This window comes from Drosophila serrata, unplaced genomic scaffold (genome assembly GCF_035046125.1).
Source record: "Drosophila serrata isolate PLE 108 unplaced genomic scaffold, ASM3504612v1 contig_228, whole genome shotgun sequence".
NCBI lineage: Eukaryota > Metazoa > Arthropoda > Insecta > Diptera > Drosophilidae > Drosophila > Drosophila serrata.
The window spans coordinates 1,798,271-1,825,638 of NW_028257126.1; the positions used below are offsets into that span (position 1 = coordinate 1,798,271).

At 42.1% G+C, this 27,368-nt stretch overlaps 6 protein-coding genes across 9 annotated transcripts; 3 read left to right on the plus strand and 3 right to left on the minus strand.

Moving 5' to 3' along the window:
* Nucleotides 1-3,147: 3,147 nt before the first annotated feature.
* On the minus strand, nt 3,148-13,160 carry Atg17 (autophagy-related 17). The gene is made up of 5 exons (XM_020957126.2): nt 12,219-13,160; nt 5,784-8,931; nt 5,384-5,723; nt 5,204-5,303; nt 3,148-5,131 (listed from the first exon to the last, which is right to left on the minus strand). Exons 2-5 carry the CDS (start codon nt 8,681-8,683, stop codon nt 4,320-4,322), a joined length of 4,152 nt encoding a protein of 1,383 aa, XP_020812785.2. The 5' UTR covers nt 8,684-8,931; nt 12,219-13,160; the 3' UTR covers nt 3,148-4,319.
* Nucleotides 13,161-13,607: 447 nt separating this feature from the next.
* Nucleotides 13,608-17,608, plus strand: Xe7 (A-kinase anchor protein 17A). Of its 4 annotated transcripts, none has more exons than XM_020957461.2 (8): nt 13,608-14,267; nt 14,381-14,841; nt 14,944-15,201; nt 15,536-15,743; nt 16,101-16,741; nt 16,800-16,859; nt 16,928-16,999; nt 17,059-17,608. In XM_020957461.2, exons 1-8 carry the CDS (start codon nt 14,067-14,069, stop codon nt 17,534-17,536), a joined length of 2,379 nt encoding a protein of 792 aa, XP_020813120.2. In that variant the 5' UTR covers nt 13,608-14,066; the 3' UTR covers nt 17,537-17,608. The 4 variants fall into 4 exon arrangements, 2 of the variants coding, with proteins under 2 accessions (XP_020813120.2, XP_020813119.2); XR_015271025.1 differs by having other exon boundaries at nt 13,612-14,267; nt 15,441-15,743; nt 16,910-16,999; XR_015271024.1 differs by having other exon boundaries at nt 13,612-14,267; nt 15,441-15,743.
* Nucleotides 17,609-17,695: 87 nt separating this feature from the next.
* Wdr33 (WD repeat domain 33) lies at nt 17,696-22,986 on the minus strand. The gene is made up of 9 exons (XM_020957052.2): nt 22,823-22,986; nt 22,374-22,732; nt 21,696-21,965; nt 21,474-21,625; nt 20,295-20,392; nt 20,102-20,228; nt 19,280-19,513; nt 19,004-19,215; nt 17,696-18,948 (listed from the first exon to the last, which is right to left on the minus strand). Exons 2-9 carry the CDS (start codon nt 22,656-22,658, stop codon nt 17,891-17,893), a joined length of 2,436 nt encoding a protein of 811 aa, XP_020812711.2. The 5' UTR covers nt 22,659-22,732; nt 22,823-22,986; the 3' UTR covers nt 17,696-17,890.
* A 411-nt stretch (nt 22,987-23,397) lies between these two features.
* Nucleotides 23,398-24,341, plus strand: LOC110187646 (uncharacterized). The gene has a single exon (XM_020957055.2). It carries the CDS (start codon nt 23,493-23,495, stop codon nt 24,261-24,263), a length of 771 nt encoding a protein of 256 aa, XP_020812714.2. The 5' UTR covers nt 23,398-23,492; the 3' UTR covers nt 24,264-24,341.
* A 123-nt stretch (nt 24,342-24,464) lies between these two features.
* Nucleotides 24,465-25,523, plus strand: LOC110187644 (uncharacterized). The gene has a single exon (XM_020957053.2). The coding sequence runs from the start codon at nt 24,485-24,487 to the stop codon at nt 25,373-25,375; it is 891 nt and encodes a 296-aa protein (XP_020812712.2). The 5' UTR covers nt 24,465-24,484; the 3' UTR covers nt 25,376-25,523.
* A 196-nt stretch (nt 25,524-25,719) lies between these two features.
* LOC110187645 (uncharacterized) lies at nt 25,720-26,785 on the minus strand. Its single transcript, XM_020957054.2, has one exon. It carries the CDS (start codon nt 26,555-26,557, stop codon nt 25,784-25,786), a length of 774 nt encoding a protein of 257 aa, XP_020812713.1. The 5' UTR covers nt 26,558-26,785; the 3' UTR covers nt 25,720-25,783.
* Nucleotides 26,786-27,368: the final 583 nt, after the last annotated feature.

The following is a 27,368-nucleotide window of genomic DNA, read 5'->3' on the forward strand; positions in this document are numbered from 1 at the left end:
GTCCAAGAGTACGAAATTATTTATAACTTTAACATTTAGCACACTTTTGGACAAATTCTTAATGGATCTCAAAACCATGGAGATTCATGTTACCTTCCCGAAAAAATTCGAAGAAAATTCGAAAGTATGCAGTAATATTCCCTAGACTTATAATTACTGAATAATCTATTTATAAGTGTATCATTTTATTTAAATATTCAACTAATAAATTATTCGTGTATAAAGTAAACAAACTGGACTGATTTTGTATTTCTAATTTGTTTGCGGTATATTAAGATTTTACAACTGAATGACAAGCCAAAATGTATGCAACCAGGAAAGGCTATATAGCCATGTCAGTTTGTTCATAGATGTTTATCGATAGGGAAAGTCATCCATCAATCCATCCATCCATCTGTTATATAGTCTATCCGATTTTATTTTTCCAATTACTGACATAAGTTAGTCTATCTATCTCTCTGATATAAATATATTAAGCGTAAATTTGATTTTGGTTTCTCTTAACATTGGATTAACTTATTTTATATTAGGCACACCGTGAAAATAGTTTGTTAGATTTAAGGAAGCCCTGTAGTGACTTCCGAAAGCTTATTACGATATTTTCAACAATTCAGTTGTATATCTTTTTTCAGCTATACAATATATTTTTACTTTCACCCTCAAGAAACTATTTTTTTCCCAAATATATTCATCTTGGTTACATCATATGTATGTATGAATATATTCAACAAAAGCATAAATTTGTTTGTTGTTCGGCATAAAAATAAGCCATCAATTTTTTTCCTGTTAAATTATTCCATATTTTAATAATTAAAAAAATATATATTTCTTTTAGCAATATAAATGCAAGTACAAGGATTCTTCACATCGCTTCGAGGCACTGTATATTACCAGTCGCCTTGTAACCCTCTCGATGCTCATTGCTAATCCGAGGACAACCGTCCAAAGTGCTTTAAAGTTTAATTTTATTGGTTCAAGGAATTTTTATACCCTTGCACGGTACTATAATTTCAGTCAAAAGTTTGCAATGCAGTAAAGGAGTCATCTTCGACCAAATAAAGTATATATATTCTTGATCAGCATCAACAGCCCAGTCGATCTAGCGTCTGTCCATTTCTAAAAAATAGTCTTTCAGTTTTGAAGCTATCTGAATGAAACTTTGCAGTTAGTCTTCTATATACTCTCAGTGCCATATATGTCGGAACGAGCCGGATCAGAGGACTATATAATACAGCTACATAGGAACGATCGAAACATTTTTAGAAAAAAAAATTCTAACTTTTTCAGTTCAAAAGATTTTCATCAAATTTGATATATGGCCATGGTTTATTTACCTTCTGTGTTAAATTTTATAAAAATCGGACTACTATATCATATAACTGCCATACAAACGATCGTTAAAAATAGAGGAAAATGCAAAACTGTAAATAAAATATGTTTTGGTGAATGAAAAGAAAGCAGGTACTACATCATTATACAAACTTCAGCGTGCCAAAGTTAGCTTCCTTTCTTAGTAATCGTGATTTGTAACTATGAGAAAAATAAATAAATATTTTATATTATTTTTGAAAAATGCTATTTTGCAACTTTGGATAACATCTTGTATTACAACTTGTACCATTACAAGTATTGAAAAATGTTAATGTTTTGCCCCTGACGCAAAAGAAACATTTATATGCATATGTAACTTCTGAAATAATCTTAATTGAGGTTTTTATAGGTACAAAAATCGATCTTAAAATATGTTTGCAGTGGTTTACAGGTAAGGTTAGTTCAGAGCAAAACATAACAGCATTAAATACCAAATAATAACACAACATTTAAAAATAGTGTTGTAATTTTGTTTAAAAATATTTACCTGTATAGGAGTTATAGGGAATCTCTCGAGTCCCGGGTTTTTTTTATACCCTTGCAGGGTATTATAATTTCAGTCAGAAGTTTGCAACGCAGTGAAGGAGGCACCTCCGACTATATAAAGTGTATATATTCTTGATCAGGATCAACAGCCGAGTCGATCTAGCCATGTCCGTCTGTCCTTCTGTCCGTCTGTCCGTCTGTCCGTCTGTCCGTTTCTACGCAAACTATTCTCTCAGTTTTAAAGGTATCTGAATGAAACTTTGTAGTTAGCCTTCTATATACTCTCACTCGTATATATGTCGGAACGGGCCGGATCGGACGACTATATCATATAGCTGCCATAGGAATGATCGGAAAATTTTTACAAAAAAATTGTTAACTTTTTCAGTTTTCAATAGAATTGGATCAAATTTGAGATATAGCCATTTTACTATACTCTACAATTTTGCATAAAATTTTATGAAAATCGGACTAATATATCATATAGCTCCCATAGGAACGATCGAGAAATTAATTCAATTAAATTTATAACCTTTTCAGTTTTCAACTGATTTTCATCAAATTTTAGGTATATGCATTTTATATTAGTCTTAAATTTTGTGTCAAATTTCATGAAAATCGGACTATTATATCATATAGGTGCCATACAAACGATCGTTTGATGTAGAGGAAAAATGCAAATCTTTGAATGTAAAACTGCAAATATAATATGTATAGGTGAATACAATGAAAGCAGGTATTACTTCATTGTTTTTTAACACAAATATATATCGTTTATATTGTATGGTTTTTAATTCATAGAAGTTCTATATGCAAGGGTATATAAACTTCGGCGTGCCGAAGTTAGCTTCCTTTCTTGTTTTTATTAAAATTGGAAGTCAAAACCCCTATTTTTGACTGAAGAATAAGTTTCTTTGAGAAATAAAAAATTTAATATGAGAAATAAAAAAAAAACGAAGTGAGTTTCTGTCAAATTACTTGAAGAAGTAATGTTAAATATTTCAAAACAAACCAATCGTTTTGAGTTAGAGAGTTAACATTTACATCGACTTTTAAAATAAATAAAGAGCACCATAACTTTGTCTACTTTGTTATGATCGATGTTAAACTTTTACTTCATATTTTTAAGATATTCGACATTTATAATAAAAGTTACAAAATAAATAGTTACCATTTTCCTAAATCCATACAAATGCAAGTACATATATTTATATTCTTCTCTTGTTATAATTACCTTTAAAGTTTAAACCGTTTAAATATTACCTTAAATGAGCCCAGAAAAACAGCACCTTTAGTTTTGAAATCTTTACAATTTTTTTTATTTGATTTTTGATTTTACACTGTTTTTTGTTTGTTTATGTTTTGTGTTGTAAGCTTGACAATTTTACGATCCACTTTTGTTACGCTCTATCCTTTTACAGGCGTTTCCTCCTTCTAACTTGTTTAAAGTATTTTTAATGTTTTTTGTTTGATTTTATTTACATTTGCGCTGAAAAGGATCGCTTTTCATTGTCGCATTGTCATTAAATGTGTATATATATATCTATTTTGTTGTTTGTAATTTTCAAGTGTGTTTCCTTGTTACGAATCAAAGGCGTATATATAACTATTCGTTCTTATTTATTTACACGAAAGGTCAGAAAAGCAAATTTCTTAGATACAAATATAGGGACAGGGAAGAAAAAAAGTTTCTTATTTTTGTGGGATGTTTGTGGAGGGGTAGGGAAGGGGGAGAGAGTGGCGTAAGCTGAGCATAAAACTGTGTTTCTTGCAGGCTGAGCCCCAAAAAGATTGTGTTTGCGTGTTTATGTGGGGTGGTGGTTGATGTATGTGTGTTCTACGCATTGTTTTTAAATTCCTATAAAAAATATATAATTTCGTTTCTCATTCATTTTTGAAATTTTTTTTACTTGCTACCAACTTATTTATGTGACTTGGAAAAATATTTTTCTTGGCACCAAATGAAGCGAAAAAAATTACTTTTAACCGAAAACTATCAATGTAAGTTAATATTAATTTGTTTTTGATTATAAAAGGTTAATTTGTTAGAGTACACTACTATTTTTATTTAAAATAAAAATTTGGAAAATTGTTTTCTGTGTTTTGCGGTCTTGTGTGTGTGGATGTGTATGATTCGCATTTGATAAGATTATATCATTATGTAGACATAGACCCTACATTCATTAGAACAATTTATTAGTTTCTCCTTCGAATATATCCATATATTCTGCACTTGGTAAACTTTTAGATTTAAGTATTTAACTCTTTCACATTGGTGTTGTTGCTGTTGGTTTATTAGTGGTGTGTTTGCTGATGTCGCTGCGGCCTGACCTGTGACTTACTTGTTGGGGATGTTGTCTATTTGCTGGTTCCTACATATAGTTAAAGAGATTTAGCCTAGAGATACACACGCCACTTATGTATATATGCATGTATGCTTGTAGTTTTAAACGATAGTTCCATTATTCGGAAATGGGAAAGTCATCCGGGTCGACATCGCCATCGGCATCGTCGGTTTTGCCCTCCAGCGATCGGTACTCATCTGAGTCCTCGCTTATGGCCGCCGAAGTGCCAATAATGGACATCGGTAGCATTGGCTCAACACTGAGGCTGGCCAGGACGCTTGTAGCACTTTCAGTGGGGGTTGTCGTTGTTGTCACAGTTACTGCGGGATTGGGGGGCGGCACATAGATGGTAATGGTTTCCGGTTCCAGTTCCTCATCCCCCGACTGTCGGATAGCCTGACTGGGACTTCTTCCAGCCACAGGCGCCGCAGTCTTCAGCACTTCAACGTGTTGCTGTTTTAACTCCTGTTCCTGTTGCTGTCGTGGTTGTGGTGTTGGGGATTGTGTTATTATATCAGCAGAGGCCAACAGTAGATCCAATTTAAGTTTGCTCGATGCCGTTGGCTGCTCTGTTATCACAGACTGTGCTTGAGTTGCTGCCGTCGCTACAATCGACGTCGTCATCCCTGCCGCCGCCACAGGTGTTGCGCCTGCCGCCGGTGATGTGACAGATGCGGCTGCGGTGGCTATTGGCGTTGGCAGTGTGCCTCCTCCGGCAGCATGCAACTCATCCTCCTCGCTGACGCTAATGTAGCGACAGCGCTCGCTGAGCAGCGAAGCCGACTCATCATCCTCCTCATTTACGCTGGTAATGCTCACAGTACGCTGCTTGAAACTCTGGTAGACGCTGGTGCTGCTGCTGCTGTTACCGGGGGCACCGTCTATGACATCTCTGGGTGAGGCAGCAGACATGACGGCGGACGAGCTGGCTAAAGAAACCAAAAAGAAATGATAATTCTTTTTCTTGACGTTTCCGGAGTGAACAAAGACTTTCTACTTACACTCTAGGCGCTCCCGCCGCGCTGCGTTTCGCGAAGGTAACGGCGCCAGCTTGATGCGATAAAACTTAGAGCCCCTGCTAACACGATAGCGATTGTCATCCTGCAAAAAAAAAAAAAACAAAACGCACTCGTTAAACAACTGACATTCGAAATTATCAGATTTGATTGAGAGAACTATACCTTTCGCGCCTGGCAGTACTCCTTGTCGATGACACGTCCAATTGCATAATAGGGCAGCGGGATTTGATTTAGTTCTGCCACAACCGTCGATGATTCCCCAGCAGGAGTTGGCCCTGCGGACGGAGCAGTTAGTTGTAGACCAGCCAAGCTGTCGGCGTGGACGAAGTAAAGTGTAAGCGAGTCCTGCACGACCATAAATTGGGCATGGCGCATGCTCCATACCACAAAGACAAGATCGCCACGGGCACAACCCTCCAGGGCAATGGCCCTGTGACTGGACGTACCACTAGACTTGGAGCGGGTCAGGGCACCACCCGCCATATTTAGGTCGTAGACAGAGCTAAGAGTAAACGAAACGTTATTAACCATTTACTAGCTTGATTTTAAAGTCCATTCTTACCTCCTCATAGCCGCCACACTTGTCTCCATCTCCTGACGCCGGTTCTTCTCCTGGCTGAGCTCCTCCTCGAGTCGACACTTGTCCTTATTAAGGTAGTCAATTTTCTCTTTCAACCAGCTGTTGCCGTCCTCGTTAGTAATCATTTCCAGACGCGTCTTTAACTGGTACGTCTCCTGAGTGAGGATCTTGTTCTGCTCACGCAACTGATCCAGCTGCCGTTCCTTATCTGCCAGCATGTCCTTCAGAATGCCTACATTGGCCATCACAGATTCAGAGTTTAGTGGCAGGAGACGAGACTGCCACAGCGATCGCTCCGACTCAACGGCCTCGGTAATGGCGCGCTCCTTTTGCGCCGTTAGTTCTTGACGCTGCTGCGTAAGCAAATGGTCAATATCCACGCCGGCATTGGCACTAGCCACACTAGCACTGCTCGTCGGCCGCTCCAGCTTCTCAAGGCTGCTGTCTGACGGCGAACGCTCCATGGAGGTCATCAGCTTGAAGCGGCACCGCAGCGACTCCAGCTCCGTTTTGTGCTCATGAATGAGCTGCTCTCGGGCCTGGGTCACCGCCGCCTGTTTCTCCTGCTCAGCAAGCTGCAGCTTTAGTCGCATCTCCTCGAGCTGCTCACTTGATTGCTGCTCGCGCTCCTGACACTGCATTCTCAGCACATTGAACTTGTCCTGCAAGAGATGCAGCTCAGATTGCAGCTCATCCTGGTATCCAGCGGCATCACTGCGAAAGGCGCTCAAATTGGAGCGAGCTTCAGAGAGGCAGGCCCGCGCCAACTTGGACATATCCTCCATGGCGTTGCGCATCCCCTGCAAGCTGCCGCCATTCTCCTCCGTCAAAGTGCCAGCACTCAGCATAAGCAGTTCATCGGTGGCGGTGGACCGAGCCACCTGCTCCACCAAGCTGGTGGTCGTTGAGGTGGCCACACACTTGGACGTGGAGCTAAGCTTCTCGAACTCCGTTTCCGTATCCGTTTCACAGTCAGAAGCCGTTGCAAGCGCCTGCAGCTCAGCCAAGCGAGGTGCTGCTATCAGTGGGCCATCCTGCTCTGGCTCCTGCTCTTGATCTGGCTGCTGCTGATCCTGCTGTTGGTTGCTGGTACGATGGACAAAGAACTCTATCACAGGTTTCATATCGGGCAACTGCAGTTGGCCGGCCAATTCCGGTAGCTGCGATGAAAGCAACTCCATGTCGGAGCGACTGAGCGGCGGCAGTCGAGTGTCAAAACTTAATGGATGTTCGTTCGCAAAGGCGGGCGGCATGTCACCCATGCCTGGAAAGAGGATATTAAGGAAGTGGCCTTCAAAGCTCGCGTTAAATTCCGTCCTTCGACGCAACTCTTCGCTGTGGATGCGGTCAAAGTCCACGGATAGGCGGGTGGCCCACTGACGGAACTCATCCGAGAAAATCTTGCGGCGTACCACCTCCGCCACGGCAGCCACATACGTGCTTGGTGCCCTGTGGATTTGCTCAATGATGCTAATGTGGCGCTCAGCACGCCGCAAACACCGATGATTGAACAACAGCCGATTATCGAATTCGCTCATTCCATTCTCGATCCAAACAATTCGCCGGAGGCGTGTGTGCAGATTCCACCCTAGTTCGTCCTTTGAGTTTGCTATGCAGCGGCAGTACTCGCGGATCTTAGTATGATTCTCCAGCATCACCTGTAGCTGGGAGCGGTGCGACAGGCAGAGATCCGGCAGGACGGAGTTGTCGCGAAGATTCTGCGCCCGAGCCTCGTTTTGCTGCAGAGCCAGAGCTTGCTCCTTCTGATCGTTAACCATTTTCTTGATGCGAAACTTGAACTCCTCCAGCTTGCACAGGCGGTCACTAAGACCCTTGATCTCTTTGACCTCGCTTTGATTGGCCATCTTGATGATCTGCTTGACCTCCTCCTTGAGCTTCTCGTAGATTTCGGCACTGAAAATGTCCAGACCCTGCATGCACTCGTCGGACATGAGTTGCAAGGCACTGCGGTTACCTTTCGAGCTTATCCACTGCAGCAGATTAAGGTTAGGGCGACGCGCCAACGAACTGCTGCTGGTCGAGGTCTGGGAGACGCGTTCCTGCTGCTGCTCACCAGTATCCGCATCATCATCGCCCATCTTCAACTTCTTATTGGGCGAATCCGCCTGTGAGGATTCTGAGAGACCGCTTCCTGTCGGCTGTTGCGGCACCAACTGCTGCTGCTGCCCCTGCTGCTGCTGGGCGGTAAAGACATCGTCGTTGTCCAGCAACTCGTCAAAGCCATGGAAATCGGCCTCGGCCAGGGACATGAGGGCCGGGAGTATAGGTATCCTGCCCAGCTGTTTGAGATCATCGGCAAAGTTATGCAACAGCTCCAGCTGCTGCTCACGCTTCTGAAGGTGCCGATCGAAGGAAAAGCAAAAGTTATGGAAGCGCTCGCGGAACTCATTCGTCAGATCCTCCATGTTAGCTACAACAGCTGACCAGCCTTGCTGTTGGAGGTGCTGCTCGTGGACCAGTCGCTCGCAAATCGCCTCTTCTTTTCGGGCAAGCTCACGCATATGCTGCGCCAGTTGCGAGCGCTGACGCACTGTTTCCAGAGCAGGCGGCAGACGGTGGCTCTCTTCCACTTGGCGACGCAGCTCGGCATCCGCATCCGTGTTGGATATCGTGGGCGCCGGACGTTCATCGCCCGTGAGGAACATGTAAATGGGATTAGTGTCGGTGCCCGCCGAGTAGCACGACACCTGGGTGGAGTGCGTTAACATCTCGCCACCGCTTACCAGCAGCACAATGTTGGTGGAGGGGATGCCGTGTAGCTTCTGGATCGTCTCCTTTAGGTTCTCCACCGATTGCAGGGCCACGTTCATGTCGAAGCTCAGCATGCGGCCGACGTCCACATGGAACACGTACAGCATCATGGAGCCTTTTTGATGACGCCGCTAGCTTCTCAACTTGGCTTCTGCTTTTTGGAGGGGATGATCCCACTCCCGCTCCCGCTTCCACTCCCACTTCCACTCCTCCTCTTCCCGCTCCTGTCGTCTCACTTTTGGTTTGGCAGTGCTTTAGAAGAACTTAGTAGTGTTCCCTCATCTGTCCGTCTGCTTCTACTTGTGGTCTTTTTTAGGGTGCTGGCACTGGTAATCGATTGTGTGTTTGTATGATGAAGCTAAAAGATACAAGTAAAAGCAGAAACGTGTAACTAGTAATGATCATTTAGCTAAACGCTTAACATTCGTATAGATTTAAAATGAAATAAAAAAAATATGACTGCTTTAAGATTTAATTAAAACAAACATAAATTTTACTCCTTAAATAGTAAAAATACTACATTAACCAACGAAAACTCTTAACAATTGAAGTGCCAAAGGCATCCATATTTCCAAAAAAGTCTCATATAAAACAATTAATTTTATCATTAGCAAAAAGTAAATTAAAAAAAATTAAACAAGTTTCTAAATTAACACGCTTGGTAAGTAGTTTGTAGTTTCGGGATAATTACAAATTCCAATATCCTTGCATGGATTTAAAAACAGGTCTCACATGGATCACTTTATCGAGTATTAAATACAGAATTGATCACATCTTTATGGAATTTCGGATTCAGAAGTTCCAAGTTCTTCGCTGTCGCCAAATAAAATGTCTAACTTTCATCAGAAATGGAAGTACTTGCATCAAAATGTTAGTTAATAGTTAAAGAAATTTTATTATTTTACACAATCAGGTAACTTATTAAAAATACTTAAGACGAATATGATAAAGCAACACCAAAAAGTTATTTGTACTCAATTAAGAGGAAAAAATATAAAGAATAAAGATTTTTTGTAATAATTGAATACAAATAAGGGAAACTAATTTATACAGTTTCATATCCAATTATCAAATTTTTTAATTTTTTTTCCCAACTTCATCACGGATGCTCCTTCACTCAAGCGCCTCTAGCAAACACCTCATTTAGCTTTAACTTTGCAATTACGTTAAGAATTAGCACTGCCGCTTAATTATCTGTCAGCAGTGATTGAGTTTCTGATAGTTTCATGTTAATCTAATCCAATGCGTGCAACTCTTGAATCTACGCATGTTTCATAAAGATTAGAAATGACTAGCTTGGCTCTTTTTAGGTTGTTGGATTCTTAGTCGCACTCTCTTCACAACAAACAAACAGCTGTTAGACAACGCGACGCTCGTGGGAGACAAAAAGCGGTAGCCGTCGAGGCGGGGGGGTACGGGTTTAAATGTTAATGACTAACTGGGCCATTTCCGAGTCGCAATAAAAAATAGCGAAGCAAGCGAGCGGGTGAGCATATGCCCAGACGCTTATTCAATTTTATTTTTATAATTTTGTTTACAGTTTGCGCCTAGCAGGCGGCTTTCGGTTTTGGCGATAAGACGCACATTACAGGAAAAGCGGAAAAACGGAAAGAGAATGAGATCGCACTTAGCACACGCGCACTTTATTTAATACTATTTTGCAGGGCGCTGAACAACATCAACGTGGAACGTGTTATCAACGCACCTTGGTTTAAACAAGTCTAGACTAGGCGGGCGGATCGAAAACAAATGAGTGAAGCGAACGGCGGAGAAACGGAGAGATCCGTGAGCGGGCGAGAGAGCGCCGCACGTGTGCGCCGATCGTACCTGCTTAACGTGTGTGTGAGTGGGACGGAGCGAGGGAGGTAGGCGCAGCTCCTGCTGCGCATGTGTCCAATGCCAACTGCGACGTCGACTGCGACGTTCCCGCAGCAGTGTTGCCCGTGTTAAGCGGGAAACAAGCTAATTTTAGGTGGAAACCCAGCTCATAAAAGGTAGCAAAACTCTATTCCCGGAAAATTACAAATTTCTCAAAATTTAAAATTACTATCAATCATTACCATACATACATATGTACATATGTATGTATGGTAATGATTGATAGTACATACATATGTACATATGTATGTATGTTCATATGAACTAAGTAAATAATTTCGATATCGGGAGATTCGATTTAGCTAAAAGCGACTTTTCGCTAGAAGGCGAACAGCCCACATCTCACACTTGCTTTACCTGACTGTGATCCTTTTTTACCTACGCGAATTTCATAATTTTATTAAACGAAGTCTTGTAAATGTTCAAGGTAAAGGAATTTCTCAAAATTTTCCATCGTTATTACATGTTATGGTATGTATGGTATGTACATATGTACACAAATACATACAAAAGTATGTAGCTGTCGATATTACCAGGAACGATTAGCATAGAAGAAGCTGTAAAATAATTTGTCAGGTTCTCTTTAATAAACTGATGAAATAGGTCCCTGGAGGTGATAGACACAAAGCAATTACTGCTGCCCGCTTAATCATCAATGACATCCCAAAGTGCAATAAACGCGGGCCCATCAGTCACAGGCAAAATCACCTCAATGAGCAATCAAGCCCCATAACTGATATGAACTTATCAATAGTACGGCTTTGGATTACCAGAATGTGTGTAGAATACCTGTTTAATATGCGTGAACTCCGAACGGGAAACAGGGTAAATGAAAGGGTCTATGAATATTAGGAAAAAAGTTAAAGATCTTTATTTTAACGGTGACATCATGCCAGTTTCGACGACGAATTTATAAGGGACTGGGAGTAGAAAGAAAAGAAGAAACCCTGAACCAAAGCAAAAGTGAACTCCGCTCCTGCTTCCAAATGATTACAAAGTGTCAGAGTTTATCAGCTCCTTTTTCACGTTATGGGGACGGGGGGGCATAACAAAAAATAAAAACAAACAACTTTCACATGCCAAGAAGAGACAAAGAGACGTAAAGGGAAATAACACAATGATATGAGACAGAGAGAAAAACTTATTACGATTGATAAAAGATGTCACCATAATTTTGGTTCAGCATTTTACATATTTTAAAATAAAATAAAAGACAAAAAGAAAACAAGAAAACGTGCGATCAGCTGATTTCTGTTGCAATATCGATACTCGATAATCAAAACTGAACTGCAACTCATTTTTCTCATTTCCCCTTTCACTACGGCTTCTATACTCTTTCTCGCTCTGTCTTTTTCCAATTCTGTCTGCATCTCACTCACTCACTCAGCTGTTGTTGAGTTGTTTTGGCCTCCACTTTTTTTCATTTGCTTTCTTCTTTCGCACACTCTCTTGCAATTAACAAGAAAAAGCTCACAGATACAATGATGTTCTTGTAAAATATGTAAATTATGGCAATTAATTGCAATTTGGCTCAAACTGGTGCACACAACAACAACAATGCGCGAGGGTTGCTGACGTTCGAAAAAAGAAAATGGCAGCAGGTGTAGCTGCATTTGGTATAGCGTGCTGGTCAAAAGGGGGAGGCGGTTGGGAATTGGGTAAAATTTATGCAGTAAAAGGGCGTCATCACGGTGCACTGGTATGGTTGTGCATTAAACTATAACTAACGGTTAATTAAAACCATGCCCCACTCACATTCACACTCACCTTATAATCTTTAATCAATTTTCACAATGGTACGCCAGTGTGTGATGTGTAAGTGTTATTGTTGCCTGCGCGTCTGTGTGTTTTGGTTTTAATCAATTGTAAACGGGCACTAACACAAGCGTTGCAAATTATTTTACATCAGCTGTGGCTGTATTTGTGTGAGTTTGCTTGTGCTTGTGTTTTTATTTGTGAGCAACAGCAACAACAACGACAATTGCACAGACTCTTCCTCTTTATTTTTGCTCGCCTTCTGCTCCCTCTCTTTTAACGCCAGCAAGTCTGTGTGTGTTGTTTTATTTCCCTTATTGCCTTCCACGCTTTTCTTATTTATTTTGTGTGGCTCTGCTTCTGCTGCTGCTTCTTTTTCCGCCTGCTTATTACTTATTACTTTAAAAGCTATTTTCGTTGCGTATCAAATGTGCAAGTGTGTAAAAACCATTTACTCGCGCTTCCTTTAGTCTTAAATGTCCATCAATATTTTCCATTTAAATTCAGCCTGCTTGCCTTCGCTTCGTTTCTTTTTATATTTTCCGTGCTTTTTCGCTGCTTGCTTCCCTTCTTAGTCTATTTCTTTGTCTATCACAATTGCGTTGTTGTTGCTGCTGCTGTGGGTGTTGTTGTTGTTATTGTTGGGGCTGCTTGCTTATGCCTTCTGTTTTCTGCTGCTTGTTGTTGTTGGCAGTTTTTATTTTACGTCAGTTTTTCGCCATTTACACGTAGCGGGCACGGGCGCCGTTTGGGTGTTTGGATTCACACAATTTCACCCGCGCATATTGTAGCTCTTCTTAGATTTCTAATTAAATTAAATGGTATAAAAATGAAATAACGCACTTCGTTTTTGCCTTTGCTTTTGCCTCGCGATGTGAGAATGACAACAGATTTTCAAATCGATAACGATAACGGTGCTAGAGGCGAGCCGTTACACGTTGGGCTACAAACTGTGACTTGTAAACATTTATTTAGGCTTAGTAAATATTTAGGGTATTCCAGCCTGACATATAGTTCGTTAAAAGCTTAAAATAATTAAAAATAAAGAGAATCTAAAATGTCTTGCGATTGGGTTTTTATTTGGATAGTTCCTTATATAATACAGTCCTTCCGTCATATAGGGATGCATTATGCAATATCAAATAGTTAAATTACATTTTTTATAGATGTTTCGTGTTTAACAATTAAAAACAGCTTAAAAATCAAGAAAGTACATAATAAATAAGTTAATAAAAATAATTTGGAAACAATTGTTACATACACCTACCGATATATTTAGTCATTTCCAGAGGATATATTTAAAATAATTACCCAAAAAGTACAAGAAATCTGTTCAACTGTAGAAATTACCTAACTCTAAAATTTCTTTTGGTAGACGCTGGTGATAAAATATCCCAAATCACTTCACACAATATAGTCATTGGTCCATCTCTACTTGTTTTCCTATCGAAAGTCGCGCATCTTTAGCGAAAAGTGCAAAAATATTAATCCGAAGAAATTTTCTTTTTTATCATATAGCGCAGCACCCATTCACTAAAAGTCAAAGCATTTATTACACTTAAGTAGCTTAAGCAGATTTCAAAGGTTAAGGCGACCCACAAAACCCCCGCATACTCCGACAGACGCGAAATAAATTTCCCCTACCTCAGCAACACATACACAACACCAATCCAATGAAAGGGTCACGGGCGGTATTTCAGTTCTTTTTCATTTTTCTGGGCGTTCTTTGAGGGTTTTCCCCATAGTCGTAGCTTAAGTCTGTATATTTAAAAAAAAAAAAAAACACAATATTACTTTCTGTTTTTTGCCCTCCATTACATTGTTAAACCCGAACAAACAAACCAACCAAACCTTTTCCAAATGATCAACATCCAGACAATAGAAAATGTGTCAGATTGCACTCCACTTTACCTGCCGCACAGCTTGTACCTCAAGCCGGTGGCTAAAATGCAAATCTCCGTATCGCTACCGGCGATTAAGTCCGGCAAATCTGTGTCCAATCTGGAGATAATAGACAAGCTGGGCGTCGAGCTCAAACCGGATAAGTTTCTGCTTCTAAAGGTATGTTATGTTATACATTAATCTCTATCTTCTTTGTTTTATTTATTTAACACTGCATATTTTTAAGATATATTCTTTAAAACTATTGCTTCATTAATATATTCTACAATCAGGTTTCCAAGAGCACAGTTAACACAATACGCCTGGAAGCGGAGCTGGATGATCGCAAACGCCTTCGATTGGCCATCCAACGCCTGGATGGCGTCTCTTTGCGCATCACCGGCTTCAGTGAATCCTTCCGGGTGCGTTGCACCGAATCGAAAGATGATTTTCCCACACGGCACGACTGGGACTCGTATTTTCGAGATGCCCGGAATATGGACGAAATGAAGGCAGGCGAACGTCCAGACACTATTCACCTAAGTCACCTGCCAATGCGATGGTTTTGTCCCCGGCACGCGGAGCACGAGGAGCAGGTCAAGCCAAGCGAGGGCATATTTAGGCGCATCTTTGAGAAGTTTGGCCGTGTCCGCGCCGTGGACATACCTATCTGTGATCCTTATCGGAAAAGCATGCAGTCGGCCATTAGTGGCATGCGAACTTTTAGCTTTGAGCAGGATGTTCTCTTCGAAGCGTAAGTTCTTTTCGAAACCTTATTTTTCATTTTTAAAACATACATGCATATATATGTACCCAGGACTTCGTTTTGAATTTTTTTTTTAAATTTTTCTTGCAGATATGTCCAATTCGAAGAGTACTCCAGTTTCGTACGGGCTATGGACGAGTTCAGGGGCACAAAGCTTGTCCGCAAGTTCGTAGACAAAACCCAGGCCATCAACATTTGCGTAAACTTCGACAAGCAAAAGCATCTCAGTGACTCGCACGTTCAGCTACGGGAACGCATGCGAAAGAAGTGCATCGCAAAAGCTCAGGCCGAGGATGCGGAGCGGGAAAAGTTAAAGAAGCAGGAGGCCGAACAGTTGGAACGCGAAAGGTTTGACAATAGCATTGAGTACGGATGCGGAAACAGTAAACAAATCCGAAATATGGCAAAATATAATGGAATGTTGAACAGTTTTGCGCAACATTCAATCATAATTTGTCTTTAAAATTTATTAAGTACTTTCTATTGTATACTGTTTTCGGTGTCCTGACATTTTACATTTATATTTATTATATGCTTCCCATCTGGCGAGGCGAGTCTTTTAGCCAACAGTTCTCTGTATCTTCTAGACGAACAGTTAACAAATATTTATTATGCATAATAACAAATACAAAATCAAATGCAAAACAAAAAAAAAACGCAACATTGCAACCAAAAATTACAGGCAAAAGCAAGAAGAATTGAAATTAGCAGAAGCGGCAAAACAACGAGAACGTGAGGAAAGGCGGAAAGAAAAGCATCTGAAAAAAATCCAAGAGCGCGGCCAGGTGGAGATCTCGCAAAAGATACGCGTCGAGGAACGCAAACTGATGATAGCCCAACGCAAGCTGGAAAGCATTCGCACCTTAGAGAAGCTATTCGAGCGGATACAGGTAAGGCGTTTTCCCGGTTCAATTATACATGCACGAAAAAGCTACCGAAAGTCATACGATTTGTTTGCACAATCGAGAGGACGCAAGTTTTGTCGTCTGCAAATGGATCTTTAAATAAATGTGCTTTACTCATGATGAACTCTTTTGGTATAGTAATAACTGCGAAACTAGATATTAAAAAAATTTTAAAATATGGCCAAATTCAGCATTGATGCCTTAACTTTCCAACAATGTTTGTTTTTATATACATACATATACATACGTACATATGTATATTTCTTTACATTTATTTTGAGGTTTCACAGCTGTAACTTATTGGAGACTTTCAAATACTATATATAATTTTTTTCTTTACAGCTAAAGCAAAAGGATAAAAGTCGTCGGGCGAAGCAAGATGAAGCCAAGGACATCCAACGTGGACGTCTGGTGGAAAAGTACAAGGCAGCCACAGAGAAACTAGTTTGTGATCAGCGCAAAATCGTTCAAGACATCAAGAGCAATACTCCTCTAATGGGTCTTCTGAAAAGCAAGTCTAAAAAAAGCTCCGCGCCTTTAGATGCAAGCAGTGATGAGGATTCAGTGGCGACGTCTAGCAAAAGACACAAAACTAGCAATGGCGTCGAAGGCACAAAACAGTCTGAGGACGCCAAAGCCAACACTTTAAATCCTCTCAAAGCAGTCGCCGCCATAGCGGCTGGCGCTGTACCTGGGGGACCAGGTGCATACAGTGCCGATGCAGCCAACGAGTGGATGCAGTCTCTTTCAATGTTCGGTTACGGGATGCCTGGTGTCTTTCCCGGAGCGCTGTACAGACCGCAGGCACCGTTCCCTGTCCCCAGCATCTACCGTGGATTCGCTCCACGCATCCGCGGTCGTGGAAGGGGTCGCGGCAGCGGAATTCGTGGCAGTCGCAAAAGATTTGATTCGTATTACAGTTACAACGATCGCTATACTGACGAAGAGGATAATGGTTATTACCACAGGTCATCACGTGGCAGGTACGATTTGCTTAGTTCATGGAAAATGCAAATTATTAATGTTTCCAACAAATTCTAGGAATCGCTCACGTTCCAACTCATCATACTCCAGAAGTCGAAGCCGCTCTCGGGGTCGCCGGTAAGTAATGCGGGCCTAGAGAATAGATTAGCGAGTGTTTTATATTTTAGTATTGTTTGTCGTTCAAGGCGTTCTCAATCGCGCAGTCGGAGTCGCAGCCGCTCTCACTATCGGAAATCGTCGTACTCATCACGGTCGAGGTAGGAAAATGAAGCCTGTACAATAAATATAAAATGCTTTAATACGAATACCCTTTCAGACGCAGCCACAGTCGATCTCATTCGCGTAGTCGCAGCAAGACACCGTCACAGCCTAAAAACCGCAAGCTGGCCTCCACTCGCCGTTCACGCTCGATCAGTTACTCCCGATCGCGGTCTCGATCGCGTTCTCACTCCCGCAGGCGATCTAGTACTCGCCGCGAGCATCACAGCAGCCGCCATCGTAGTCGCAGTCGCAGTCGAAACCGCAATCGCAGTCGCAGTCGCACATTGCCGAATGATGTGAAACTCGAAGCGGATAAGCTAGTGGCTTCTGCGGAGAAAATACAGCGAACCATCGAACAGGCTACTAAGGACCGAATGCGCGAAGAGGAGCGCGAGATTAAGGAGAACTTCCGACGGCAGACGAGCAGGGATAGCCACAATAGTCACGGAAACCACATAAATGTGCAACTGCCACCAGTGGAGTCCAATGACGAAGATCGACATGACAGCCGCCGCAACTCAACGACGGCCTAAAGAATAATGTATTCATAAAGTTAGTAAACAAGAGGAGTTTGATAAATAAATTGATCAACATTGTCCCCAAAAGTGTAGTGTGAATCTTCTCATAAAAGGTCTGTGAATGATACGTTAAAATACGTACGACCCTTGTTTAAAAACAAATCAAACATACAGTTTCTGTATATTTTTTTTTTTTTTTTTCAATTTTTTCTTAAAAGAAACTATTTCTAAGGTAAAATTATACAATCATTATGTTTTACTATTTACGATCTTAGATTTTTTTTCTTTTAATATAAATCCATGTATGCATTTTGAAGCAAAAGAAATTGTGTCGGCGGGGACAAGAAGTGTTGGAAGATGGAATAGGAATCAGTAGCGTCTGTTGTTGTTACGGCCCCGATTCCTGCCTCCAATGCCTGCGCCCCCCCCTCCCCCTCCTCCACCTCCGCCTCCTCCAGAAGCCGAATTATTATTGCCACGCCGGCGACGCTGGCCACCATTATTTCCACCTTTCTGGAAATCACGATCCCGGTCGTTAAAATTATCCGAGTTATTGTTGTTAAAACCGTTGGAGCCATTGCCATTATTTGACCAGGGCGCATTTGAAGCCCAGGGATTGGGTCTGCCACCCCCAGGTTGATCTCTTTCTCGGTCCCATGCCTCCGTCCTGTCGTGCTCTCGCTCGCGTTCCCTTTCTCGCTCCCGCTCCCTTTGGTCTAGTGGCGGCTGCTCATCTACAAACTCCGTGTTGGGGTGCTGAGCCTTCAGAGCGACCAGAGAGGGCAAGAAGGGTTTCTTGAGCAGCAGCATCTCCCGGACACTGACCAATTGAGCATTATGCTGTCGTGGCTCAAAGCGTGATTTTTTGGCGGGCGGGGAAATACCGTCTCCACGGGCCTCCACCGTAGGGGAAACTGATCGGGAACGATCCGGCACTGGTACCACATCGTTCAGCTCCTCCAGTTTTCCGGCATCAATATACTTGTTCAGGAACTCTGCGCCCTGCCGTATAGCTGCCATTAGTCGAGAGTCTGGATGGACGCGAATGAAACGATTATACACTAAGACGCCTACTATTGTCTGGGGATCAATGCCATTCAGCATGCCACTGGCAACTATGCCGTCCATTGTGTTCTCGCTAATCTGCTGGTGGTTCAGACCACTCGTCGTGTCTTTCGCTTCCCGGGCGGCCAGCTCCTCGTGGATGCTAAGTACGCTGGGGTCATCCGCTCGCCGGGGACCCGCCCAGTTCACCTGGAAGTTACGTGGAATGGGCTTGCTGTACGGGACCTTTTTTTCTCGTTCTCGATCATTCAAGGCTCGGCTTGGATCTAAATCCAGGCCGGGAATGAAGCCCTTGTCGGCAGTCAAACTTTCGGTGAACTCAACCCTGTCCTCGGGACCCATACCGGGGATAACAGCGTCATCTACAATAATATCGTTATTAATCAACTGCTGATTCACATAACTGCTGTAACCCACCGTATTCACACTCATCCAACGCAGCCAAACTGGCGGGCAAGGTGTTCAGATTGTATTTGTCTCTCATCAGATCTCCGGGTCGGTTTCTCGTCCAGAACTTGATAGTGTGATCGTTGGAGCCGGAGCACAGTATGTGACCCAACGGATGCCAGGCCAGAGTCCATACGATGCTGTCATGCGCAGTTTCCACGCAGCCAATTTCCTTATCCGTTCTAAGAAAGAAATATATGTTGAATAAAATTACAAACAGGGAACATTACTAGACACAAAACCCACCCAACGTTCCAGAATAGAATAGAACCATCAGAGCCGCCGGAGCAAAAGAGACCCTCGTGTATGGGATGCCAGGACACTGAGCTTGCCTCCTTTTTGTGGCCCCTAAACACCTGAACCTCCTCACGCAAATTTCGGATGTCGAAGAGCTTCAGTAAATGGTCCCTGGAGGCGGTGACCAACCAGTTGCCGTTGTCATTCCACTTCAGATCCATTACAGTAGACTTGTGGGCGTGCCTGAATTAAATAAACAAAAATCTTTTCTTTAACTCAATTTATAATCGCTGGACGGCGTCCAAATCAAAAACAAAAAAGGAGGCTAATATATACCCTTGCAGATAGATCTTCGATGACTAGAGACTAATACATTATAAATAATATATACTTATGTTAAGAAACAATGAAGTAATGCCTGCTTATATTTCTTTAACCTATACATACATATAATATTTATACTTCCTATAACAGCTATATGATATGGTCGTCCGATTCGGCTCGTTCCGACATATATACGAGTGGAAGTATATAGAAGACTAACTGCAAAGTTTCGTTCAGATAGCTTCAAAATTGAGAGACTAGTTTGCATTAAAACAGACAAACGGACTTGGCTAGATCGACTCGGCTGTTGATGCAGATCAAGAATATATATCGTTTATATGATCGGAGATGACTCCTTTACTGCGTTGCAAACTTCTGACTGAAATTATAATATCCTGCAAGGGTATAACAAGTAAACATGATCACTCAAGTAAGTAGTATTTACACAAACACTGGTACAACTTATGTAAACCAGTTTATAAATAATCAGCAACATTTTGAACTTACAGTGTAGCCAAGGCAATACCGCTTTTGGGATCCCAGATCTTTATAGGCTGCTGGTTGTCCTTACTGCCGCTCACGATCATTCCCTTGTGCGGATGCCAGTGCACACACTTCACGTCTGCTCCGTGTCCTTTAATAAAAAGACAGTTAGTTATCCCAAGGGGCTCTATAGACAAAATCACTACCCGCTACTTACCCCGCAGGACTCGCTCCTCCTGGCAGCGCATAAAGTCCCAGATCCTTAGGGTTCCGTCGTCGCTGCCACTGACGAATTTGCTGTCCGTCGGACTGAAACTGCGTTTGGTTTTGGATTGCATTGGAGAATGTTTAGAAATACGTAACAAAACACGAGTTGCGACGGTGGATATGAAAATCGATGATTTTCAGCGATAAAAAGAAATAAAATAATGTTAATGTTGATAAAAATTACAGTTTGTAAACCCTTTTTTAATACAACTATACTTTAAAGATAAGTCGCGTTTGTAACATTTTATCGCAAACGAATATTACATTGACAAATTGTGTTTTGGAATTTTTGTGTGGGAATTTATTCATTTACTTTCTTGTTTCAAACCGATGGAACCTAGGAATAAAAGTAAGCCAGTAACAAATAAACTAAACCTTAACTACTCACTAAACGCCCTATAAAATGAATTTAAAGGACATTTTAAATAGTTGTAACAAGATGCTGATGGTCGCTGTTTCAGCATAAGCGCACAATTTTATTATTTTGCAATTTTGAAGTTCATTCCCGGTGACTTGTGTATTTGTATGTCGATGGATATACTTTGAGATATTCTCGCCAGATGATTATGCCCATTATTCGCCAAGATTAAGCGCCTTGAGGCTTTTGAGAAAGAAAACACTCGAACCCCCGAATTTGAGAACCAACAAAGAATTTGCATTTTTATTATTATATTGCTGTTGATGTTTTTGGCGCCGCGGAAATAAAATGGTGCAAAAGGTTCTTTTTTAATCTTAGTCAGCTTCTTTTATTACAGTCTTTTGCATTTTTACTTAATTTCATTTTATTGCTATCACAGGGTTGAGTTCGAGGCTTACAACGATAGATATTTTGATGAAACTGTTCAAATCTATTAGCCAGGCGGTGGCTAGGAGGAAAAACTAAGCTCTGAGTTGGCATGTTGCTGAAAATGACGGCTTTATTGATATATATTTAAGTGCAACAGCCCTGGGAGGAAACCGGATGTACACTACGCTGATAGATAATGCAAAAAATAACACCCAGGCGACCCAAACAGCTACGGAAACTAGGAAACGAACGCGGCTCTGACTATCGCATATATCCCGACTTGTTTGGCCAGCTGCTACAAAATGGTAAATACAGGCGACAATTACAATTAAATAGCTATACCTTATTCCCCTAATCGCCTCCTTGTGCGCCTGGTACATCTTCACGTTGTTCATGTTTGACTGCCAGTACTTAACATAGCCGCCATGATCCCCGGTCACCATCCAGCTGTCGTTGTGTGACCACACCATCGTCCGCACCGAAATGTCGTGGGCCTACATTATATATATCGACAATATATGTTAGCATTGTTTGTATTTGATCTGTTATGGCCTTAACACCAACCTGCAGAATGGTTTCAAAATTGAAGGTCAGTCCGTTCCACAGCGTAAATTCGCCCGAGCTAGCCCCGGTAACCAAACGTCTGCCTTCCGGTGTCCAGGCCAGCGTAAAAATAGGGCAGCGCATCTTATTCGTGGCCGTTTTAACGAATCTGGTGGTCACAGCATTTGAGGGATTATCCAAGTAGCTGGACGGTGGCAGCATATGGGGCACGTAGATGCTGTCCGGTTGCAAAGCTAAGCGATCCCTATGATCACGTTGCCACAGTCGATTCTGCGAAGATTAATCATAGGAAAATAATATGTAACTTTTATTAAAATTAAAAAAATAACAACTTTCTAACGAGTAGTACTATTTTGTAGTCTAAAAATCGTTTGGCCTTAGAGCTTCATTTGTTTGAAATTTAATGGAACAGTCTACATTTTTTTGTTTTAGAAGGCTTAAATATATAAAGTCGGCGTAATTTGAGCGAATATTATTATTATTGACTGAACGTTCTACCTATTTAATCGCTGGTTGAGGTTCAAAAGTTTTTAAAGTTGATTCTTACATTTCAGAGCGTTGTAAATGAATGTTAGCACAAATTTAATACAAAAAAAAAAATTTTTAAATATTCCATACTATGATAATCAAAACTACGTGTGAGGTCTATATAGAAAGGGATTCATAGAGCATATTTACCTCCAGCGCCTTTATAATAGACGCATTGTAGTCTACAGTCTTTCGCATCACACTCTTCCGCAGCCGCTTGCCATCAAAGTCGTCTTGGGACATGCCGAACGGTCTCTGGAAGCCGCCCGGCATAAAAGGCTTAAACTGGTTGTACCCATGCTTGTTGGAGCCATGGTGCGGATGATAGTGCCTGTAGTGCTGGCCGCCCATTGATGGCGGCGGCAGCGATGTAAAGTTGGTAGCTAGCGCTGATGGCGCCGTCAGCAGCTGCGGCGGTGGCTGAGACACGTCCATGGCGACTGTTGGATGACTTCTCCTTCTCTTCCACCAAAGGGAACTGCTTTTGCAAGGCGTGCAAAATAAATTTTCTTCGCACGCACACAGACGCACCCACACGGCGGCAAGCGTGATGATCGAGTTAGTTGGCTTTCTTCTGCTCAATTATCCGCCGTACTTACTCGCTTTCCTAGAGCTCTCTCATTTGCCTTGGTTGTCTGTTGGAAATAGCCTACGTTTAACTCGCTAAAAACTATTTGTAACAAGACGCGCTGAAAAATTACTGCTTTTGTCGAACGCGAATTTGGAACAGTCACATCGAAACGCGTGCGTAGTGTGTCAATTTAAATACTTATGTTATCGCCGTGTCACTCTATATTAGAGCTGTAATAGCCCATTTACACCAGCGTATGTTACTTATCGAAGAAAACGCAAGAAAGAAAGAAAATGAACGTTTAGCAGTTATGCCTCTCTCTACCTCTTACAATTTCATCATACTCTTTAAATTTTAGATCCCGCGAAAAAATCGTATCTATGAGATCACAAGAGAACATAAGTTCTTCTAGCTAATTTGGTAAAGCAAAAAACATATTTTGGGATTTTCAATCAATTATCAATTATAACTTTTTTTTCCTACATCGCTTTGGTGAACCATGTTTATAAGTGGCTGCCTCGATTTTCGCTTATGGAAAGAAACATATATTTTTAAATTTTGAAAGTTTTTATTTTATTCTTCTCTCGATATCTTGTTGCTCGTCAGATTTTTATGAATGAATACCCCTAATGACAACAAGATGTGCACACTGAGCTTGAAACTTTGAGAGATACGATCGTCTTACATAATTCTAGGTCATGAATTTCGCCGGCAAAGTTGTTCTTATTACCGGGGCCAGCTCCGGGATCGGGGCTGCCACCGCCGTAAGGTTCGCCAAGCTAGGAGCCTGCTTGGCCCTAAATGGCCGCAATGTTGAAAACCTAAAGAAGGTGGCCGAGGAATGCGGCAAGGTGAGTGATTCGCTTCCAGCCTTGGTGGTGGGCGACATCGCCAAGGAGGAGGACACAAAGAGAATTTGGATGGAGACCCTTGAAAAGTACGGCAAGCTAAACGTGCTGGTTAACAATGCTGGGATCATAGAGACGGGAACCATCGAAACGACCAGCCTGGAACAATATGACCGAGTGATGAACACTAATTTGAGGGCCATTTATCACCTAACCATGCTGGCCACCCCGGAGTTGATCAAGACTAAGGGCAACATCGTGAATGTTTCGAGCGTCAACGGGATCCGCTCCTTTCCCGGCGTCCTTGCATACAACATCTCAAAAATGGGCGTCGATCAGTTCACGCGTTGCGTGGCTCTGGAGCTAGCGGCCAAGGGAGTGCGCGTGAACTGCGTGAACCCCGGCGTAACGGTGACAAATCTCCATGCCCGCGGCGGCATGGATCCCGAGACGTACAAGAAGTTCTTGGAGCACTCAAAAACTACTCATGCCCTCGGTCGTCCTGGCGATGTCAATGAGGTAGCGGCCGCAATTACGTTTCTCGCCAGCGACGAGGCTAGCTTCAGCACAGGTGTCAGTCTCCCCGTCGACGGAGGTCGCCATGCAATGTGCCCGCGCTAATAATTCTGATTCCTATACGAATGAAGGACTCGTCTAACTTGGATTTTTCCATGTGTAAATGCATTTATTACAATGTTTTGTACTGTTTTTCTATTATTTCTCATTTGTTTAGATTGTGTAAATAAATATATTTGATTGATTTGATTTATCGATTAAGGATTAAAAAACAGTGCGGAAAGTATTCAATATTTAATATCCGCGGTCCAACCTTGTTGAAATCAATGTTCTTACCCCAACCAGAGAGATCTAGTAATCTTTCACCGATCAGTTTATCCAGGTATTATTCTGGTTCCCCCAAAATTCCAACACTCTGTTCGATGGGCAGCAAGGCCAATGCGGGATTGGACTTCACCAGCAAGGTGGTCCTAATTACAGGTGCAGCCTCTGGCATTGGGGCCGCCACGGCTGAATTGTTCGCCAGTCTGGGCGCCCACTTGACCTTGGTGGATCGCGATGAGGAAAACCTCATGAGTGTAATGAAGAAGTGCTTGAGTTTGGGTAATAAGCCGTACGGCATATCCGGAGACCTCCTTAAGCCGCTCGAGATCGAGTGCATCGCGGACAAATCCAAGGAGCGAAATGGCGGTCAGTTGGATGTCCTGGTAAATGGAGCCGGCATAATGCCCACAGGAACCCTGCAAACCACCGAACTAGCCTGTTTTACACATGTACAAGATGCCAATGTGCGGTCCGTGTTTCTCTTGACCAAGTTATTGCTCCCCCAGCTGCTCCAGTCTAGGGGTAGTATCGTAAACGTGTCCAGCGTCTGTGGACTGCGCGCTTTTCCTAATCTTGTAGCCTATAACATGTCTAAGGCGGCGGTGGATCAGTTCACTCGCTCCTTAGCCCTGGATCTGGGCCCACAGGGCGTCCGAGTAAATGCAGTTAATCCTGGTGTGATACGAACCAATCTACAAAGGGCTGGCGGAATGGATGAGGAAAGCTACGAGGAGTTTCTGGAGCACTCAAAGCAGACTCACGCCATGGGCCGGGTGGGAGATCCTGCCGAAGTGGCATCGGCAATCTGTTTCCTAGCTAGCCAATTGGCTAGCTTCGTGACAGGCGTCACCCTGCCCGTGGATGGTGGCAAGCAAATTATGTGTCCTCGCTAAATGCGTAGTATCCTCTTGTTCAGCCTCAAAATTTTTCTTACACGGTTCCTTGTACAAGTACATTCCTAAAGTTTTGCCTTCTAACAGCATCCGCTGTATAAGTATTTCAAAAAATAAAAATAAATTATAAGCAAGAACAAAACTAAAATCTACTTCGTTGCGGCTAATTAACAATATTACATTTTAAGGAATTAAATATAATATATAATATATCAATAAAAAAGTATACCTTAAGAAAAGCTTAAAGAGCATTGTTAAAGCAAAGTGCCGACCTAGAGGTCACGTCACGAAAATGTACATATAATTAAAGGTTGTTCCCAAAATAAATTTAAGAATATTTTAAATATTTTCTCAATACTTGTATATTCATATAAATTATATAATAATTCATAGCCACTCATAAGACACTCATCTGGGGCACATGATATGCCGACCTCCATCTACAGGCAGGCTGATCCCAGTGCTGAAGCTGGCCTCATCGCTGGCAAGGAATGCAATAGCGGCCGCCACTTCATTGACTTCTCCAGGTCGTCCAAGAGCATGCGTGACTTTTGCACGCTCCAAAAACGTGGCATAAGCCTCATCATTTAATCCACCGCGCCGTTGCAGTTCGGTGATGATCACGCCGGGATTCACGGAGTTCACGCGAACACCTTTGGGGGCCAGTTCCAGAGCCACACAACGAGTGAACTGATCTACGGCTGCCTTGGACACATTGTACGCTAGAACTCCAGGAAAAGATCGAATGCCATTGACACTAGAAACGTTCACAATGTTTCCCCTGGTCTTAATTAACTCCGGAGTGACTAGAATGGTAAGCTGATAGAGCGCCCGGACATTGGTGTTCATCAACCTGTCGAACTGCTCGAGACTGGTATTCTCAATACTGCCCAGTTCCAGGATACCGGCATTGTTGACCAGTACATCGATGCGCCCGTGCTTGGCCAACGTCGCAGTTACTATACCCTGGACATCAGACTCGTTGTTCATGTCGGCTGCCACCTGCAGGGCAGGAGATCCTCCAGCTGCAACGATCTGCTCCGCAGTCGCATTAAGCTTGTCTACATTTCTGCCTACAATGGTAAGGTGACCACCCAGTTTGGCCAAGAGTACAGCGGTTCCGGCACCAATCCCAGAGCTGGCGCCCGTCACAATTATAACTTTATCCTTAAAACTGGGCATGATCTATTGTATATGTCTCAAATAGCTGGTGATAACTGCTGACATTGAGAGAAGTCAACAAGCTTTTGGGGATGCATGTCGATTATACGTTCTATCGATAAAGTGAAACTTTCAAAGCTATTTCTAACTGTTGTGAAATTCAATGTTGTCAATGTTGGAGCCGTGATATCAGTGTTAATTAAGTTTAATATGTGTCAAAACCTTGACGTTAGATTTGATTATATTTTTCTTTTAATGTCCGTCAAATTAGCGTCGATGAGTTAGCGTCGAAATGGAACGGTGGGAAAATGGAACACGGAGGGGGCCTTTAATTTTTAATTTATTTCGTAATTAGGGCACTAATTTGAATATAATAAAGTTTCAAAATGTTAAGAAATGAATTTACTATTGTTTTATACTGGGTTTGAAAGTATTTGACAGGTGGATATATTAAAAAAAAGCATGTGAAAAATCGTGTTTTAACGGATTTTTTAATATCTCGGCTAATCGAACGCGTGCAGCAATACCCGATACGCCAGAATAAAGGACATTTATTGTACTTTTAGCGTACCAAGTTTCAATTTTTTCAAACCGTCAGTTTTTGAGCAAATTGCATTACAGTGGTCCAACCTCGGGGTCGGCTCCATACAAAATAGGGCATCAAAAATAGTAAGGCATATAACTTCGATTTACGAACGCGTGCGCATATGCACGGTATATAGGCTTACTAGGGGAAGATTAAGGAATATTTGGTGAAAATTTCAATTGTTTTTAACCTAAATAATTACAAAATAAAGCATTTCAAATGATAAACAAACGACGATCGGTGCTT